Source organism: Neolamprologus multifasciatus, chromosome 23, assembly GCF_963576455.1.
Source record: "Neolamprologus multifasciatus chromosome 23, fNeoMul1.2, whole genome shotgun sequence".
Classification (NCBI taxonomy): domain Eukaryota; kingdom Metazoa; phylum Chordata; class Actinopteri; order Cichliformes; family Cichlidae; genus Neolamprologus; species Neolamprologus multifasciatus.
This window is the reverse complement of record NC_140460.1, coordinates 14,349,982-14,371,084: the sequence shown is the minus strand read 5'-3', so window position 1 is coordinate 14,371,084 and position 21,103 is coordinate 14,349,982. Positions and strand designations below refer to the sequence as shown.

At 40.5% G+C, this 21,103-nt stretch overlaps 1 protein-coding gene across 1 annotated transcript; it reads right to left on the bottom strand.

Moving 5' to 3' along the window:
- Positions 1 to 461: 461 nt before the first annotated feature.
- On the bottom strand, positions 462 to 19,123 carry hdlbpa (high density lipoprotein binding protein a). Its single transcript, XM_085150135.1, has 28 exons — positions 18,989 to 19,123; positions 15,244 to 15,315; positions 11,785 to 11,899; positions 11,528 to 11,694; positions 8,554 to 8,769; positions 8,262 to 8,468; positions 7,939 to 8,154; positions 7,522 to 7,728; positions 7,325 to 7,432; positions 7,125 to 7,229; positions 6,736 to 6,814; positions 6,515 to 6,654; positions 6,331 to 6,435; positions 6,084 to 6,197; positions 5,888 to 5,974; positions 5,661 to 5,792; positions 5,324 to 5,542; positions 4,782 to 5,003; positions 4,461 to 4,679; positions 4,238 to 4,376; positions 3,854 to 4,005; positions 3,670 to 3,774; positions 3,452 to 3,586; positions 3,014 to 3,157; positions 2,708 to 2,887; positions 2,326 to 2,442; positions 2,103 to 2,243; positions 462 to 1,997 (listed from the first exon to the last, which is right to left on the bottom strand). The coding sequence occupies exons 3-28, from the start codon at positions 11,858 to 11,860 to the stop codon at positions 1,908 to 1,910; spliced, it is 3,822 nt and encodes a 1,273-aa protein (XP_085006261.1). The 5' UTR covers positions 11,861 to 11,899; positions 15,244 to 15,315; positions 18,989 to 19,123; the 3' UTR covers positions 462 to 1,907.
- Positions 19,124 to 21,103: the final 1,980 nt, after the last annotated feature.

The following is a 21,103-nucleotide window of genomic DNA, read 5'->3' as shown; positions in this document are numbered from 1 at the left end:
TCCTTCCTCTTTCTTTCTCCCTTTCCTATCCCTCACTCATGTCTGTCCCGTCTGTAACAACTGAAAATAAAATAAATAATAAAAACAAAGGTCGATCAAATGGACCAATACGGCAATGCCATGATGATCCATTTGGCAAAATAAATCCATTGGGTATCCTTGTTGGTCTTCAGACAACAATTCTGACGGCTAAAAAACCAAATGGGACAGGCGGGGAGAAAAAAAAAAAAAGGAATCATGTTATTGTTCATTAATACAATATCTGACTAACATTGCACCTAGTTTTAGATCACCACGGACATCAAATTAGAAAAGAGAAAACAATCTCGATGAGTCTCCTTGCATGGCAGTAATATAGATGGGCAGATTATTATATTGATCGTGTTTTCTGTGTGAGATTTCATTGAAAAATTAGAAATTCTGCTTGATAGAGGGAAAAAAAACTGATGAAGAAGCACAGAGCATTTTCAATTTTTATTGACTTTTTTGGACAATTTCTTTTCCAGTGTCATCCATAACCGTTCACTTCAATGGTATTTGCATAATCTTTCATTCAATACTAGGAGGATAGAAACCAAGGTAGGCTGATGCTAGATGCTGAATTAGCAGCTGACAAGCTAAATCTCCACTCCAGCAAAGTAAACTAGTAATTGAGGAGGAGAGGCGGGGGGGCGGGACTGTCCCGAGAGTTTGAGGAAACAATAGACATACCTTCCAGTTGTCCATTAAAAATGCACCTCAACATCATCTCTACCTGGTTTGTATCTTTCTAGTTGTAAGGCTGATTAAAAATAAAAAGGGCCATTGCTATTTAACAGAGCAATCTGCATAGCAACTGGAAGACAAAAGGACTGGACACTGACCCAATACAGAGGATGAGTAACACAGGACATCACTAGACAGGTAGTTGGCACACGATGGTCTGCCGTTTTGATCACAAACACACAGTCATTTTATTTTGTAGAGTGACTTACTTTTGAATGTCAAAAAAAAAGAAAAGAAAAAAAAATATATAGGTCCAACAGTTAGTGTGAGGTTGGATACGTTGGAGCTCTAGGCCTAGTGTTGCAAGAGGTTTAGTTCTGGCATGATCTCCAAGCATCTGGCAGTTTGAGTAGGTGCCATTCTGCACTGGCTAAAACCACCCCCCGCCCCCTTCCCTACCCTTCCTCCACTCCCACACCCCCTTTGAAAAGTTCACCAATTCATAAGGCTACAAGGTACGTGCCACTACTTGACCGTATACACAGAAGCACAGTTACAAGCAAATGGAACGACATGACGGAGGACAACCACTAGAGTGTGCTTGAGGGCTAATGACTGACAATTTTCAACGCAGCTACATGAATAAGGCAGGAGAGGGGTGGGATACTGAAACAGCTGGCCTTGCTGGTCAGGCTTCATGTCTGAATAGGTTACCAGCAGCAATTCAATTGCTTCACCCCACCCTGCGAAGGCAACTAAGATAAGGGCAGCTCAAAAAGAATTAAAAAAAAAAAAAAAAAAATTAAAAATAAAATAAAAAGAACCTCATGTCTGGCCACCACTGAATTTGGTATAACAGTTCAAACCACAATGAAATGTCTTGTCTAATCAACATTTAAACATCGGTCTTTTACAGACTGTAGACTTCACCGTAACAATGGGTTGGTTTTTTTTGTTTGTTTGTTTCTTTAAGCATAAGACAGTATTTAATGCAGAAACAGAGCTCACAAGTCAATTACGGTATCTTAGAACACTTTTAGACTGAATCTGCGAGGCTAGACCGAGATAAGTAGACAGAAGGATGACAGTCTCAGAACTGAAGACTTTTAGGGTCAGCGGTCAGTCCAGGTCAAGAGGGGGTTGGGGAGAATAACGGGGTAGATTGTGTTGGTTAATTTCAGGCCCGTCTGTAGCAGCACGGCTTAGAAGCGCTTTGGTCCCCAGGGTGAGGCCTTGGTTGCCACTGGGGCTCCAAAGCTTGGGAAATCTTCAGAGCTGCTCATGTCAGGGGCCTTAAGAGTAGGGAAGGGAAAAAAAAAAAAGGAAAATGAGGAATTAAAAAGATAAGGGCGTGACCACTTTGCAGATTTTTGACCTAGATATTAGAAGACCCTCACCTTCTCATTGGCAGTAGCCCAGGGAGCCTCCCTCACCACGAAGCCTTTGGATGGGCCACGCTGTTCGTCTGCGGCAGCAGCGCTACTGCCAGAAGGCCTCATATAAGCCATCTTTGCCTCATTTTCCACAACATCTGCCATCTGACACAAAACAAACTGTAAGTACCAAATAACTCACACAAAGCACTTTTTGTTTTGACATTATCTGGAGAGGGAAGCTTACGTATTCCTCTTCCAGGTTGAGGAGATGGTCGATGGCTTCATCCACAAGCTCAGGGCGACCGGTGACTGTCACGAGGTTTGGGTCTGCAGCTCCACTCTGGGGAAACCTGAGATCAACCTGAAGAGTTTAAAAGAGAAGTTAAAGTTTGTAAGAATACAGAAAGTGCAGTATTTGGAATGACCTATTCCACTAATTACAATATCATTCATTTCTGTATGTGAACACAGCTGTGACTGTGCTGTCTGGCAGGTATAACCTTTTCCCTTCTGATAGTTTTTTTGTGTGGGGGGAGAGGATTTTCCCCCCCACACGTCTTTGTCTCTGTCATTATACACCGATTTGTAGAGCAGCTACCTACACCTTCTCGTTTCACCATCCTCACCTTAAACTCATCCATGATCTTGCGAATGCCCTTGCCACGGGCGCCAATGATGCGAGCATGGACCCTGCTGTCCAGGGTGATGTCCTCAGAGATCATCTCTTCCAGCTCATCCACGATGGCCTGAATGGCATCTCGTGCAGCTATGGCTTTGTGCTCATACCCTGTAATAGTAATCTGATCCTATGGAGACACAGCAGAATTAATTTTAAAAAACAAAAAACACCCTTATACCAAGCATGTGGCCCGATATCGAGCACCATTATCAGGAAGCCCATTTCGATTTAATACCATAAGCCATAGACATACCTGGTTTTCATCATTCTTCTCTGGGAACTGGATGTTAACATCATGCTCAGTGCGGATGTTTGTAATAATGGCACCCTTGCGGCCGATTATCTTGGGGTGATACTTGGGGTCCACAGTGATGGTCAGCTTGAAGCTCCTGAGTGCCTGCAGAGGGTTTGAGAAAAGGTGGCAAAATGTTGGGTTGGAATTCTGACAGCTGGCCATTTCCCACTACTACTCAACCTGATGTTTGCCTAAGATAAGACTAATTATGAAGCCCTTTGTTCACTTGAGGATTATGATAAGGGTGCCCTTTGAGCTAATCTGAAAAGATAAGTGCACCATTTGACTATAAATCATCAACACAGAAATAAAGACACCATGTAAACTAAAGAGTTCAGCCTCAACACACACCAAGTGCCACAATTGATGCATTTTAGTACGCCAGAAAATACTAACCCGATCCTCCTGCTCAGCCTGCAGCTCTTTGACGCGCTCCAAGAGGCCCTCTTTGGCGCGGTCGAGAAGACTGGCCAAGCCGGTGATGGCGATTTTATCAGACTGCTGCTCAGGAGCAGGCACTTGAATATTAACCTGGAGAGAGACAGTGATGCCAGATCAAATATCCAGTAAAACATCAAGGCTCCTTCATTCCTATATGGACATCTGCAACACACCTCAAAATCCTCCATCATCTTGCGAATTCCACTTCCTTTCTGTCCAATGATGTAGCGATGAAGCTCAAAAGGCACTTCCACCTCAATAGTTACAGGAACCAGGGCCTAAAGAAGGAAGACAGTTAGCTGTAGTTCTTCAAAAAGTTGCTTTTTAACATTCCTGAGCTTGAATATGAAGTCCAACCTTCAGTGCTTCGATGGCAGCCTCGCACCGCTCTTTGCGTCCAGAAATTATAATCACGTCGCACTTCTTGGGTGCGTTGGGATCAACTGGCTCCTTCACTTCACCGTCAGCTTCTCCATTCTCCTGGACAGGAGCCTCTGCAGGAGGTGCAGCTAAAAGAAAATCAGAGTATTCAAAAAAATAAATAAATGTGCATGCCCAAATGCTTTTTGTTGGCTAAAAATATCAACCATCAGTTTCAAAACTAAGTACAATTATTTTATTTATTTATTTTTAAATAAAGTGTTACTTAAAAATAAATAAAAATATCAATGTTCTCATAATGAAAGTCATATTAAGACAGAAACTAAAGTAAGAGACACACTGCAGGTCTTTACTATTTACCTTGTGGGTCCTCGCGTTCTGGGAACTTGATCTGCACGTTGTGATCTCTAGTGATCTGCTGGATCCGTGAGCCCTTAGGACCCATGATTGAACGGTGAAACTTCTGAGGAATTACACACTCCATAGTCACTTGAGCATCCTGAAAAATAAAAAGAAGAAAAGCTTGTTACATTTCAAAGATGAGAATAAACAGAAAGACTTCCCTTAACAAAACACTACTAACCAAGTCCTCCACAATCTCCTGCATGCGTTTTTTGGCAGCTTCCACACACTCTTTGGCTCCTTTAAGGGTAACTTTATCACTCTGAGAAGCTGTGCGGGGGAAGCTCACCATAACCCCACCATACTCATCAGCAAGGTCCCTAAGGACTTGGCCACGGCGGGCTACAAAGTAGCGATGATGCTTGGGGTCAACGTTCATAGTGTCCTCAACAACATTGTCCTGTAACCAAAAAAAAAAAAAAAAGAGAGAAGTTTAAAAAAAATTAACCGAATTGTTGGTTCATTTCATCTAACTGTTGACAGAACTCTTTTGAAATCTTACCAAACTCTTGATGAGTTCCTCCAGCTCTTTCTGTGCATCCCGCACTGCTTCCTCAGTGCCAACCACAGTGATGAGTTCCTGGTCTTTGTCCTCAGGGGTGGGGAAGATGATTCTGGCGCCGGTGCTGTCACGAACCTTACGGATGTTTCCACCACCTTTCCCAATAAGGAATTTGTGGTACTCTGCTTTTGCATGCAGCTCAACAGTGTGACTCTTTGTTTGCTAAGGAAAAAAAAAAGTGGATAAAATTAGACTGACATTTATTACAAGTAGCTTTTAACTACATAAGGTCTTTGTTCAAGTCTTTTTCCAACTGAAATGCATGAACTCCCTGATAATGGGATAACAACTAACCAAATCAAACTTCAGAAACATTTTCTTAGCCATTTGCGAGCGACTAAAAGGATGACTAAAACAAATGCTCAGCATGTGCTAATACAAAAGGAGCTCTTTGCCTTTTTACCTTCTCATTCTCTTCACCCCACAACGTCAAAACAATGAGTTCAAAAGTTCAGCTTTAATTCAGACACATATTTACAAACCTTCTCCTCCGCCAAGGCAAGCAACTGCTGCTTAGCTTTCTCCACCTCCTCTGCAGGGCCTCTGATGGTGACCTTATCAATCCCTGAGCCCTCTGTGGGAAAGTGAATGTGCACACCGCCACACTCCTCCATGATGGATCGCACCAAACGTCCCTTCGACCCAATCAAGGAGTTGTGCAGCTTCGAGGGAATGGACACATCCACTTCTGAGATGTTCGCCTGGACAACATGAGAATTGATTAAAGCAAACAAGACAAGATTTGAAAACAACCCCAGTTTAAATAAAATAAAAATAAAAATAAAAAAAATCCCCACACATGCTAAAATGAGTGCCTACCAGATCCTTCTGAATGGCCAAGATCCGAGTCCGTGCTGCTTCACAGTTTGCCTTCTTCCCAGTGATGACAATCATCTCTGAATTGCTGTTCTCAGCAGGCAGATCAATTTTGGTGTTCGTTTCCTCTCGAATCTACAAAGCAAAAAATAAAGGAGGTGTCAAATCAAACTTAAAACAAATTAACACGCCGATTTAACGCGAATTCAGAATCAGAAAACGTGCAGTACCTTCTTGATGTTTGACCCTCCTTTTCCAATGATGTTTCTGTGGAACTGCTTGAAGATGGGGACTGAGACAGAATAGCTGTTCTCCACCTGACCAAAGGAATCACTGAAGGTTAACACTTAATGACACTTCAACACTGCAATAAAATACAAATACACTAGCACAGTATTTTAAACTTCAAGTCAAACTGAGATTTACCATTTCAGCCACTATCTTGTTCATAAACTTTGAACATTTTTCTACTTCAGTTCTTGGGCCCCGAAGTTGAACAATGTCACTTTTCTGTGCTGGGTCAGGGAAGTTAATGATGACCTGGAACAAACATTTAGGGGTAAGGGAGTAAATTTGCCAAGGTTAAAGCAGAGGGAAGAAAAAAAACAAAAAAAACAAAACAAAGGGACAACAAAACAAAACACAGAAACAACCACAATGATTTACAGCTCACCTCTGGGAATTTGTCCCGCACTTCTTTAATCTTCTCCCCTTTTTGGCCAATGATGGCCCTGTGAAAACGTTGTTCGATGATCAAGTCCTTTGTACGCTCGTTCTCCTACATGAAACCATGCAATTAGAGACATAACAGGAAATCATTTGCAGAGGTTTGCCTGTAAACTCAAGCTTGAACTAACCATGCGTGACGCAAGCTCTAGCAGCTCCTTCTTGGCTTCCTGCACACCCTGGGGATCCCCCTCAATGCGGATCAGGTTGCTCTTTTCATTATCAGGGGGGATGCGGACAGTCACCTTGTGCACCTCTTTGATCCGGTTGACTAAATTAATAAGTAAATGCATTGTTTCAGAAAAATATTCCTTGTTGTTGTTGCAGCAGCATCTGACAACAATATACTCACTATTAACACCTCCTTTTCCAATCAGGTGACGGTGGAATTTGGGATCCACACTAATCTCTGCGTAGTCCATTCGGCTTACCTATCAAAACAACAAAAATCATGAAGAGCTTGTTGTCTAGCACTTAAGGTTTGCTCATTCTCACTTGATTCCGGCTTCAAATTTAAACATTTAAAAATGTTCAACTTTACAGCAGAAATAAACACATTTACAGCCTTTTACAAAAAATTACAACACAAGTGTATAAATTTCGCTGAAGCTTACAGTTTTCATTACCGTGTGTAAGGCCACAGGGAGGTGGCAGGCTTTCCCGGGCCTTCCTAATCAGCTAATTTCAGGGAGAAACATAGCCTGACAAATTTCTGTGTGACTGAAGATTCAACACACTTACCAAATCTGTAACCATGGCTTCAATCTGGCCTTGCACCATTTGCACATCTTTGGTAGGACCCTCCAGGGTGATCTTGTCTTCTCCCTCAGTGAACTCAATGTGCACCTTCACTCAAAATACATGAGACAGAAGTTAAAAGCAGGTTTTTAAAAAAAAAAAAAAAATTAAACAAGTACTTTATTTAAGAGCATTTAACACACCTTGGGCATTTGTTGAGTGATCTTTGCCAAGTTCTGGCCCTTCTTCCCAATAATGAAACGATGAAGCCAAGAAGGAGCTGAGACCGAGGAAACAGTGTAACTGTTTGCCTGTAGAAGGAAAAATGCTGTCGTTACTCCTCAATTCTCATATGTTTAAATAACTCTTAACATTACCAGTCTTCACATGGTAAATGTACCTTGGCATAAACTTCAGTGAGAGCCTGACCCAGACGGTCGGGCTCTCCACGAAGGATGACAGTTTCTGAGCTGCTGTCAGAAGGTGGGATCTCAACTGAGACGCCAGTTCTATCCAGAATCTCCTGCAGGGTGTTTCCCTTGGGGCCGATCACATATTTGTGCTGAGACTTCTTCACCTCCACAGCAATAGTGGTGGTGTTCTTTTTCTACAAGACAGACAAGAAGGTGAGGGACTTTGCACAAAGTAAATATTTTCATTTTATGTGCAATTTATCTGGACAAAGGAACACAATGTGCAGGGCAGGACAATTACTGGCGTCAATCTAGATGATAAACAGCAATACCAGCTATAGAAAAATAGGAAAATCTGACTGTTGCTGCAGTCTGGCACAATTTCTCAGTGATTATTTGCATACCTTGTCTTCATAAACCTTTTTGATCTTAGTCACAGCAAGGGCCACCTGCTCCTTTTCCCCAGTGATGACGATCTCAGTCTTATTCACACTCTGAGGGGGGACATTGATGCGGGCACCAGTTTCTTGCATCATCTCGCCCACTAGCTTATTGTAGGCACCGGTGATGAATGGGTGGTACACTTTTTCAATGTTCACCCTCTCCACAGCACGCTTGTCCTAAAAAGAGGAAAATTGTATCAGATTTGGAAGAGCTATAAAACAAACTTTTAACAAATTATATTCAGATATCCTTAAAAGGGTGTTGGCGTGAGGTGGTAAATTACCTGCTCAGCAGAGATCAGCAGGATCTCATGCTTTGCCTTCTCCAGCCCTTCCTTGGTACCAGAGATCTTGATCTGGTTGCTGGGGTCGTCAGGTCGTGGGATCTGGATTTTGGTGGCAGTCTTGAGCTCCAGCTCCTGAAGCTTCTCCCCGTTTTTGCCAATGACAAAACGATGGTGCTCCTTGGGGATGCCAACACTAGCTGAAGCCTGTTGGTTTAGATTAGAAGGCAAAGTTGGTACCACAGTCTGCAACTTATCATTTAAGAAAACCAATAAAGGCAAATCTCTTAACCTGAGTCTGCAGTCGGGACACAATTTCCTTACGGGCCTTCATCACGGCATCCAACTTTCCAGACACCATGATGGAGAGACCCTGATCTTTTGCTAAGGAGAGTTCCAGGTGGGCTCCGGTCTTATGCATGATGTCTACGCAAACCTTTGCTTGGTCTCCTTCCCCAAACTGGTTGATGTCCTTGTACTTGCGCTCCTCCAACGGCACATGGAAAACCTAGGAAAACACAGTTCATGTAAAAAAAAAAAAAAAAAAAAAAAAAAAAAGTGACAAACAGGATTAGCTTGACACAAAGAAAACCTAAAATGTGAGGCAAACAAATGCGTTCAAATAGAACACCACCAGCTCGGGTCATCCTCACCAAGATCTGTAACCAAAATACACAAAAATGTTCCTTCTACCTAGGGCTGGGCGATATGGCCTAAAATTCATATCGCGATTTAATTTGAAGCACGTGCTGTAACGATATATATCACGATATATTCTTTTCTTCTGTATAACGTATTTTCCACACTATAAGGCACACTTAAAATCCTTTAATTTTCTCAAAAATCGAGAGTGTGCCTTATGTATGAATTCTGGTTGTGCTTACTGACCTCGAACCGATTTTGGCGAGCAGAAATCTGTTAAAAAATGTTTTGATGGATTGTCAGAGCATTACGGCTGCCGTAGTGAGGAGCTTCACGGAGTAATCTGGGTCTAAAACTCAGTCTACTTCAGGTCCCAAAGTCAAACGAACACTGAGAGTTAAAAACGGTCTAAATTCTTTCATCTTTAATTAAATCATCAGCGTTGTTGCTTTACCAGGTGTAACAATTAAGTTTAACATCCTGGCATCCATGAAAACAGAATTTATTAAATTTAACGGAGTTAGAAGTTAACAGGAAGTTAGCTCGCTAGTTTACACCTAAACATTTCATACCATGTTCTGACTGAGAGATTTTTGAAACTAATTAAAACGTACAGCTCTGCTATCACTTCCAACATAAATGAAGACAGGAAACTAAACAGCAGTGGCGTTTGCAGGGTTACTGAAGTTGGACTACCTGGTATATAATGATTGCTAACGACACAGCTATGTTAGCATAACATTAGCTCAGTGAAGCTGGAGGATGAACGTCAACTTTTTTTCCACTCGATAAAAGTTAACGTGAGGGATTCTGGTGGTCAGGGACAAATGCAATTGCATAGCAGGATGCTATAAACTGAGCAAACTTCTGTCAGGAGAACAACTTAGATTATTCCTCCACAATACAAGGTAGTTATTAATATACTGCAACAACATGGGAATAGAACAGCTGCAAGAGAATTCAACATGAAGGAATCAATGTTACGGAAGTGGAGAAAGCGCAGTTTTGGCTTTCCCCATATTTCAAAAGTGCTTCATCTCTTTGCTATGACTGTCGCCCGCCATAATTTGCAGATGATAATGGTTTTAACCGCTGCGATGCTTTCGACCAAAACAGGAGCAGCTTTATGACATCATCAACATGCACTATCGCGATAGAGATTTTGACTATATCGCTCTATCGTTGGCCAAATTTATCGTTTCTATCGTATATCGTTTATATCGCCCACCCCTACTTCTACCAAAACACTTCTCATTCTCAAATATAAATGTTTTTCCTTCTGTTTTATATCATACTGAAAACATGCCAATGAATTAAACATTTTATTTAAAAAGGAAAGATAATGATCCATTAATTCACTAGTCACACCCATCCCCCACCCTAAAGTAGACATCTGATTTATTTAAACACTGCAGTAATCAGCACCAAAAAATTTAGACATGGAAACTAATGATTCATCTTTTCTTTGTGTACAACACCCGTCAACCATCGGGTCAACACAGCTAGCTGCCCACACTGACGGAAGCAGACGACAGCAACCCTCTTTTGGACAAGTTTGGCAAGTTATGAAACAGGCAAGTGGGAAGTAAGACTGATGATGTCCCTATCAACCAGCGCAGTGCTTAGATTGCTGAAAGCTTAGAAGAAGAGTAAATAACATGACTATAACAACACAGGCTCACATTAACCTGCACAGGGAAAAAATTAAATAAATCTGCAGTGCTAGCATTACTAACGTTAGCCAATTTAACAGATGTATAACAAATGCATTGTTATTTAGGGAGCCAAGTGGCACATGCTTCCGCACTATTTAAATCAAGGCCGTCATCAAACAACACTTACTGTTCTGAATGGCCTTTAAACATAGCATTTGTGTAAACAGCATTATACCTCATCTATTAGATAAGGCTCAAGCTCTCTCCTCCCCAAGTTTAATCAATTAAGTCATTTTCCAGAAGAATCTGGAAACAGAAAGAACAAGAAAAATTCGACCCTCCGATGCTTTTAAGCTTTGAGTCAGTTTTTCTCCTGACTTGCTTACAGAAGCCTAATTTCCACAGGTAACTGTTTGAGTCACACAAATCTCCTGCTATTTATGGGTAATCATTTCTTTAATTGAATCTAAATGACCGATAAGGCTTCCTTTGTCACTGTAGCTGTATGTGTCTGTGCTATGGTTGTTTATTTTACCATGTTTACTGCTGCGTGTTGCAGAGCATGCTGTCTTCGTACCAACCACTAGTGTCACAGAACATACGAAGACAGTTATTACACGACGAGGAGAAAAACCCTTCTTAAAGGTTCGTCTTTTTACAACATCCAGTGTCGCCCTGTACACAGAAACAGCTGCCATGCCCAGTGGAGAAGAATCCATCATCAGCAGGAAACAGACATTTTAGCTTTGACATACATGACTACAATCCACTTACATGGAAGGATCATATTTGTCATTTGATTATTTAAGTCTCCTATTGCTACACATCTCTCTAAATATATAATGCATGTAGTAAACTCTTAATTAATGTCTTTGTCATTTACTTTCAAATCATATAATTAAGATCCTGTGGCAGACTCTGAAATAGTAATGCAGTTATAAAACTTTTTTTTTTAAGGAGAAGTTGTACCTGGGTGATAATCGAAGACTTGAGAGGACGGATCTTTGATGCCCAGGCGCTGGAAGTTTCCTGGGTCCCCTCAGGTTGGGCCGCCTTCTCGGGGAGAGGTGGGAAGGCTTCCTTGTAGGTAGGAAGGGCTTCCTCATCCTCTCCAGCACTGGGTCCTGCCACAGCAGCTGTGCACATAGGAAAGACATACACCATGAAGCCACTTGTGGCTCGGCTTGCATTTTACAGGCCATAGAGTCTTATGTCCAAATACTCACCACCACCCTGCTCTGGCAAAAGCCCACTGCGGTGTGCATTGAAGGTTTCCTGCGTAAGTACAGCGACTGAGCTCATGGTCGAAATCCCACGTTAACACGGAGTCCGAGTGTGCCACTAAAAGAAGAGCTTACGTTATCTTCACAAGCTTAGTAACAGTACACGTAGCAAGGAAATATATACAAGTCTCAAAGGAGACGTAGTCTGCTCATTTTGAGCTTTTTCTCAAATTCACCTCGTTCATACAAGAGATCTCGTCGGATTTCTTTCTGGTTGATTTGTAGAAATTAAGGATGGACAGAGCTGATGCTCAAAATGGAGGTCGCTCAGTTCTGTCGTTCTGTTTTTACTTCGTCCTGTGTCAACCGTAGCAGCTAGAATAACCTGCTACAATAACTTTTCTGTGTGCTGAAGTTTGTTTGTTTCCTTTACTCTAGTTCAAACTGGCTGAGTTAGCTGAAAAGCTTTGACGAGTCGGCTTAACTCTCCCTCATTCACTTTCAGTCATGTTTCATCAGACAAACATTACATAAAATATTAGTAATCAAGGATGTTTGTTCAGTGTTAAACTTGCACTGCACTTATAACAGCACCATGGGCGTAAATGTGTGAGGTGAACTGGCAGTCTGCAGCCTTATGACTCACACTGAGCTGAAAGGAGACTAGAGCAAATAATTTAGGTGAATGAAGCTAGTTGAATTTTATTTTTCCATGGCTTTTATCTTCAGCCTGTTTTCAGTTATTGTATCAACAATTACCAATTCAGTACATTTATATTCTGATGCATTTATTTTCTTCACATTTTATTAACTACATAAAAGTAAAGCTTAATATTACATTACTTTTCTTTTTTTTTCTTTTAAAAAAAAAAAATGAATTCCTGTTTCTTTCTCCCAATGATAAATACAACGTATTAATATAACCCTCCTAACAGCAGACACCCAAAGCTAGGATACTGGTATTATATTGGAATACGGTATACTGGTGCATGCTTGTTAAAACCCAGAGACGTATGGCAAAGTGTTGTAACTTTTTGGATTGAACCAGTCAGTTAGCCCTGTGTATGTAATTTGCATAACAGCAGTGACAGTGATAGCTATAATGCACTCTTTGTTTAACCAAGAAACTGAGTTTTGCATGCACTCACAGGCAATTTTAGCAAGGCCCTTGTTTCAAGTGGTGCAAGTGTCACAAGCACGGTTTAATGTGCTAAACAAGCTTATCACACACGGACTTTGGGATGTTCACCTTTATCTAATCTAAATTTATCAGAGAAAGCCATGTGCGACAGAATAGTCACTCATCACATTCACACGTCAGCACTTTGCTAATGTATGCCGAGTCTAAGTAGGGAGTAACTGAAGAGATTACGTCCTAGAGCGGTGGTGTGGGCAGGGCTGCAGCTACAGCACATTTTGTTTTTCCAACAGGAACTCTGTTCAACCATCTTCTCCAGTTCTATTCTAAGAAATGTAGCCAAGTGACAAGGCTGCAAGGTTAAGAGGATTTTACCCCACTGACCCCTCTGCATGTCCACGCTGGATAGGATTAAAGCAAAAATCCGCCAACATAAAGCTCAGCAGCCCTGTCTAGGATCTTTGAACCAATAATTCTTTCCAAGAAAGAAACCACAAGGCCAATCCGCTTATCTATAACAGTTATTTTAAAAAAACAAAATGAAATTAATTGATGTTGTTGATGTTTCGGCTTTCTGAATTATAAACAAAGTTGATGATCAAGTTCCATTAAAAACAACAACTACACTCTGTGTTCCAACTACAGGTCAGTTCGGTTTAACCATCAATGATGAAACTTGATATCAGCCAAAATCATCACCTCGTTCTTCTTGCTTTGTAGACAAACATAAATTCTAGCTAAAGCACAAGAATGCAAGTTGCTTCAGTGAGGAGTTTCCCTCCCAAGCGTGACTGAAATTCATCTGAAAGCATAAAGACTGCATCCTGACTTTGTTTTGTCATCGATCTGTAAATTGTGGGAAATTTGCTTCCATGTGGCTGTGTGTTTAGCTGCTCTATGAACACCCTTGCAGTGGGGCCTCCTCCTTGTCAGACTGCATAAACTTCCTGTGCCCACTGCTCATTAGCGGCACTATAAATTAAATCTCTTTACGGTTACAACTGATCATTCTTGGCCTGAAAACTTATTTTAAGTGAAGCTGTCAGGTAACTTTGAAGTGTTTCACTGCAAAAAATTTTAAAGCACCAGTGATCTAAATCCAAAGTTATCCATGAAGGGAAGGAAGACAAAAAAAACATTTTGTTAGCCAGTTATCCACTTCAAATTTAGCTGGAGCCTATCCTAGTTGTCACTTGGGTGGGGGGGTGTAAAAGGTAAAAGCCCAGGTCAAGCATTAAGGGCATTTTATTATCTCACACAATCCTCACATGTGGACTATAAGTTGTAATATTGAACCATGTCATGTAAAACAAACTTCTATTTAATGGACATTTCAGTAACACATCTTGTACCAGTTTGCTTTTTGTGCAGAATAAAAATTTAAATTATTTTAAAGTTTAAATTATTGTGCAGTTATTTCACTGTATATTTGAGTTATTTATATTAATGTATATTGTATGACAAGCAACTCTGGCTGCCGTTCATCTGTAACGAGCGTAGGCTGTCAGTCTGCTGTTTACTTTGATTGTCAATATGATGGGTGTCCATGTCTATTTACTCTGGGTGAGGCTGTAAAACTTTGTGAAAAGGCGAGTTGTTTAGGAGATCCTAACTAAACAACCAAAATTGTTGGACCTGGACTCTTACCGAATAAACTCCTATAATGTGAGAATGTGATCAAACCGTTTATCAGAGGGAGAGTGTGATTTCTAAGGACTCATGCTAGCTGCCATAATGTTAACTTAAAACCAGCTACTGTTTAGCAGTCTCATTATCAGCTAAACGGAGCTGAGAGGATCGTATAGCTAATCTGATAACTAGTAATTACGACGACAATATGAATAAATAAGCATATTTTTGCACATTTGTGTTAGAACCCTGACACAGTTCAGGGGATCAGGCTTGAAGTGAGGAGGTTAAGGAAATGCGGGAGGACAGATACAAAATACATGTACAAAACTTAAAGGCTTATTATGGTTTGAAAAATGTATTTGCGATTGTTAAATTAAACTAGTTGCACCATGTATGTGGCAGCTGTTTATACACAAGTGATTAGGTAGAACAGCACTACAGTATTAAAAATGGAGGCAAAACCTGGCTGCTTCCACAAACCAGGGCCTGCGCTGATGCATTTTTAATGCATTAAATCTAAGTTCATGACGATGTATCATTTCGTTGGAAGCCATAATTACTCACTAATCAATGAATATTTAAATAAAACTGTCTTTTTTCCTGCTAAATAACTTTAAAAAAAAAAGAAAGAAGAAGATTTAATGTTATGTTGGCAAAAGTAAGTGCCAATATAAAAATCTGTACAAACTTACCAGCTAAATGGTCAGTTACCAGATAATCCGTCCTGTAAAGATGAAAGCTCCCGTCAGCCTGCCAGCTTTTGCCTAGAAAGCAGAAAAAGAAAAAAAACAACAACTGTTAAAAAGTCTGGGACCTCAGTTTAAATCCACAAAGAAAACCATGTTTTCAGATAAACGTCTGTGTATGCGTCTTACACCATGACCTGCATTTAAGATGTAGATCATTAAATTGCATAGTAATAGTGGATACTGATTACAAACAGAGCCAATATAAGGAAAAAGAAAAAACACACTCATGCTTCACAGACATATCCACTCGTCAGGCCTAATTGCACATTTTGTTATAGTTGTGGTTCTGATGAGCCCGGTAAGATAAACACTGCCAACTCATGGCTGAAACCAAATTGTAAATTAAGAAGTGTTCAGATAAAGCAGATGCCAAGAAATGCATTAGTGAACAGCAGTAAAGCATAGCTGCCGCTGGAGCTCGCTCTCCTCAACAAGCATCTGGCTTTCATAATCAGGACGCTGCCTTGTCGTACAAAAAGGACAGAGCTGGCAAGTGATGAAGCTGCTGTGTGTGAGCCAGGTAACCAGGCTCTCACGCAAGAGCCTGTAAAAGCACACAGTGAACGATTCACATTAAATGACCTTATTGACATAACTGTGCTGAGGTCTCAGAAACACTTGGGATTCATTTCGCTAGTTTGATGTCACAGATTTCCTCACTTGCTCAACAACCCTTGGAAACAGTCAAATTTTCCACTGAGGTGTGGACAGACTCCCAAAGGACGAACGCTATTAACTCACCGAGTGTTGTTTGGGAAGAGGTGTACGATCTGCCAGGCACTTTCTTTGGAAAGCCCAATATTATAAGACGACGCACTAAAAAGTAGGTTTCTAACTCCATTTGTTAGCGTTGGCAGAAGTGACAACATGTGGCCTGTTCTCATTAATATTACTAAAGCGACTAGTGATAGAATGGCCGTGTACAGCTGCTGTTAATAAAGCTTAGCACTTGTGTTTTTATTTGGAAGACAAATCACAAGCCCAAAATAGTTTCTAATAAAGAGTCCCCCCCCAAAAAAAAAAAAAAATACGCCTGTACATTTATCTAATTGACCATTCACGTGCTGGTGTTACAGGGTGCAGAGGTTTGGCTGCTCATAGAAAAACCATAAGGAAGAGGAAAAAGGAACCGCATTGGCAAAAAGACCTGAGATTTCTTTGTGTGAAGAAACAATAAGGTGGAACTGAAAAGGAATACACTTCTCTGAAAGCAACACCAGCATAAGGCGGTCAGGGCGGAGGAAAACTTTGGCTGACTTGTTGCAAAGCAAATGGGACAACATGTCAGAGGACGGCATCTCAGTGGGTGGGAGTACCAAGCAACAAGGATAAAATTACAAATGCAAGTGAGCCTACCAATGATGTCTTGATGCATGCTCAAACTAATAAGACCCAATCCAACATGGGTATTTGAGGAATGTCTTCAAAATGTCTCAGCTTCTATCTGCTCAGTTTATAAACTAAACCAGCATCAGGAGTATTTCCAAGAGCCCGAAAGCATAGTCTGGACACTATGCAAACGAAAGATACTTTTGTCTGCTTCCTTTTTTCCACAAAGGATCGCCCCAGCGGATAGCTCCACATGGTTGATTTGACAGAGTTTTTATGTAAACAGGGTAAGTTACATTTGTAGTCACCATTTATTAATTTACCATTTAATAATTAAAATAAAATTGGAAGTCTGATTGCTTCAGATGCCATAATTTACAATATCATTTACAAAATGTTCAGTTTCAGTATGATCTGAAATTATCCTCAGTAAAGTCAACAGGCATTTACAAATGCCACACAGAAAGGACTTGTTTTTCTATAGGCTTCTACACAGCCATAAAGTGGTTTTTAGAAATAACAAATGTTTAAGGCATGCTCATGATATTGTCACTTTGTGTATCAGGACACCACTATTATCTCTTTTAAAATAATCTACTGGAGGTAAGCAGGTATAGGACCAGCCTATATGCACTACGGAAAGCACTCCAGAATGGCAACAGGATTCAGGAAACCCTTTTCTTTGAAAAAATTTTCCTTGGAAAAGAAAGAACTGGCCTGATATGATAATTGCCCTTGAAAGGCCAGAGGCCTTTTGATTAGCAGTTTGGTTCAACAAATAGCTGCCACAGCACTAAAGCGCAAGTGTGTTTTGGCACAACTTTGGCAATTCCAGAGCAAAAAGTCTGCTCAAAAAAAGAAAAGGAAAGAAAAGGGGGGTCCAGAAACAGGATCATGACCCAGATGGAGGCCACATATTTACAGTGCTAAGCAATGAGAGATTCTTTTTATACTTGAAGTTGTCCTGCAGCCGTCACCTCTTCACATGTAACCACAGTATACATCCGTTGCTTGAAGTGAAACATGCAAATTCCTCAACTGTAAGGACAAATTACTTTGCCTTCTCCTCCGAGATATCAGCAAATTCTTTCATTTTTTTTTTACTACAAACTATAACACAGTCAATATTAAAAACCATACAAGTGAACCGCTTCTTCCAGCAGAACCTGTGCAATGTAATAATGTTTATTAATGCAATGATACAAGATAAAGAATTTAAGAGGTTGTTTTTTACTTTAAAAAAAAACAAAACAAAAACACAACAACAAGGAGAGAAAAATGTGGCACGCTTTCTTAAAAATGTGTAGCCTAAAACCAAAATAAGAGTAAGTGGAGAGCATTCACCAGAGAGACCCCAGAACATTAAATAAACATGCCACGGGTACAGCTGTGGCAACCATTAATTAGACTTATTACTAGTTTAAACCAGTGTAATGCAGCTAGATGACATTTTACGTTACGTATTGGAGACAATTTGTACTAACGAACTGCTAACAAGTTCAGAGTGCCTGGCTCGCCTTTGCTAGTTAAACTCCCATTAGCTTCAGCATGACAACCTTCGAGCCTTTATGACATTATACCCCAATCCCAGATTAAGGATTTAAGAGGCTGGTTAGTGTGACTGCCAGCTAACACGATATCAAGTTAACCAAAAGCTGACAGCTGCCAACGACACATTTTAGTTAATGCTAGCTGCCGTCATTTGGCTAACATTGGTCAACCATTAAAAAAAATGTAAGAGATCGAGACAAACTAACACTGTCCCTACTGTCGGGGTTACTGTAAATATATGGGTCTCCTATCTGAGGTGGGATATTCACCGGGATAATCAGTGAGTCACGGATTACTGAATCCAAACCCTTAGCTGGTTAGCAAACTTGCTAAAAACTTTGAATGCGGCGTGTGACACGTAGCCCCTCAGCTAATGGTGAAGTTAGCTCAACGAGACCCACACACAACTTCAGGCTGTGCCTCAAACAGCTAACGGCATTAAGATGGCAGCGAATCAACAACTAAAACAGTACCGTAACTCTGAACACATTCACAACCCGATGTGGTGTCGTTTTTATATGTTTTAGCCAACACTGCTGAGCTCGTTAAAACTAGTTGAACTGGGAGCCTTTAGCTAGCGTGCTAATGTTAGCTTCGAATACAGTTGGTTCTTCTAGCTGGCTAAGTCCACGTAGGCATACAGCTGAGCACGGGAGAAATGACACGGAGTCAGGCCAGAGCACGCTATAACGATCTGGGTTCACGGGAAAACTGTCCGCTTTTAACGAGCACAGCTATGACATAAAAAACTGAAGTCATGTGTAAAGAGGATATAGTCACGTTCAGGAGGAAACTAAAAAGTACTTACTTATTTTTATGTTCTCGTCTGCCCTGAAGGTGCAGAAGCTGAGATGAAATTCCACTGGCGAGAAGGTGGGATGGAAGCCGGACGGATATATACCAGAACCGCCCACCAATCACGTCCTCCAACGTCACTCCAGAGAGTCTGGTTACAAATAACTTCTTCTCATCTCCAGCAGTACAAGTTCTGAACTTTGATCACACTGAGCAAGAAAATCATGTGATAAAAAACGGGATTAAAGTTGTCCTCTCTTCTAAACAGTTCAAAGTCCCGCTAAAGTAAAATATAAATTAATAAAATGAAATAACAACTACAAATTCATTTGTTATTATCAATATCACATTTAAATATGAAATAAACAGGGCTTTTAAGTAAGTGATCAGTATAACATTTAACTCATAAGTGTTTCTTACATATAAAATAATTGGGGACCTACCAAAGAGGTTTTGACCTTCCCCAAAGGAAAATTGCCAGAACTCATTAATATTAATTCACTCAAACATAAAATACACACGTTTTCCGCAGTCTTCTTTATCTCAGGTAGCACAGAGTGGTCCCTTATCTATAGGCTACACCATGTACCCCATTTATGCTTCTACACATAGGGGCCCATTCTCAAAGTGCTATGTGAATCCTGCCTAATTAAGTGCAAGTCTTTGTTATCATTTTTAATTACATTGTTATTACATTTTATTTATATAATCAGCAACAATGATATAAAATCATATATTATAATAATATAATAAATAAGAAGGGAGACACACCAAGAAGGTCCTGGATTCTAATCTTCAGGCCTTTATGTGAAGTTTCCCTGTTCTGCATGAACCTGCATGGATTCTCTTCAATTTCAACTAACAATTCCAAATATGCAATATAGTTAAATTGTGCACAAAAAAATGCATATTAGTTTTTCCATCCATTTTAATTGCAAAGTTGTAACAAAGTAAATGTAAATCACCAGTGTGTGAATGTGTATGTGAATGGGTGGATGACTGAATATGTAAAGCGCTTTGGAGTCCTTAGGGACTAGTAAAGCGCTATACAAATACAGGCCATTTACCATATCCAAAAGTAGAATGGGAGGCTGAATTTTCAGCTGTCAGGCCCCTCCTCTGCAGAGCCAGCTCCCAGTTTGGATTCAGGAGACAGACGGCCTTTTTATTTTTAAGATTAGGCTCAAACCTTTCCTGTTTGATAAAGATTATAGTTAGTGCTAGATTATCTGTGTAGGTTCTCAGTCATCCAGGTCATCTCTTAAGATTAGGGCTTAAAAAGGTGACCCTGAACCATCCCTCAGTTATGCTGCTATAAAGACTCAGCTACTGGGGGACTTCTTATACACTAAGCCTACCTTCTCCACTTCCCTCTTTACATTCCTTCTCCTCCTTCTTTTTTTAAACGTTGTCTTTTTTTTCCTTCATACAACCCCAAATACAACTCATATGTAATCATCTGAGTTTTCGTTTTTATATTTCGATATTGTAGGCTCTTGGCCCTACTAAAGCACCGTGAGATGGCTGTTGTTCAAGTGAAATAAATATTAGGCATAAACAAAGGAAATTTCTGCAATTTAAAGAAAAAACAAAAAAGTAACTGGTGAGAGTTTAATTCATTTTTATTATTATTTTAAATTTTGTGGTTATGAATCTAACCACAGAAGTATCTATGAAGCGCCTTGAGGCGACATTTGTTGTGATTTGGCGCTATATAAATAAAATTGAATTGAATTGAATTGAATAGAAGCGCGGTAGCACGGTGGTAGCATGGTTGCCTCACAGCAAGAAGGTCCTAAGTTCAGTTCTACCATCAGTGTGGAGTTTGTTCTCCCCATGTTTGTGTGGGTTCTCCCCGGGTACTCTGGCTTCCTCCTACAGTCCAAAGACATGCAGCTAGTGGGGATAGGTTAATTGATTCATCTTAATTGCCCATAGGTGTGAATGTCAGAGCGTCTGTGTCTCTATGTGTTAGCACTGCAACAGACTGGTGATCTGTCCAGGGTGTACTCCGCTGGGATAGGGTGACAGCTGGGATAGGCTCCAGCATCCCCCGTGACCCTGAAAAAGGATAAGCGAATGGATGGATGAATCAAATGACTTTCATGTCTATTCCACGATCTATATT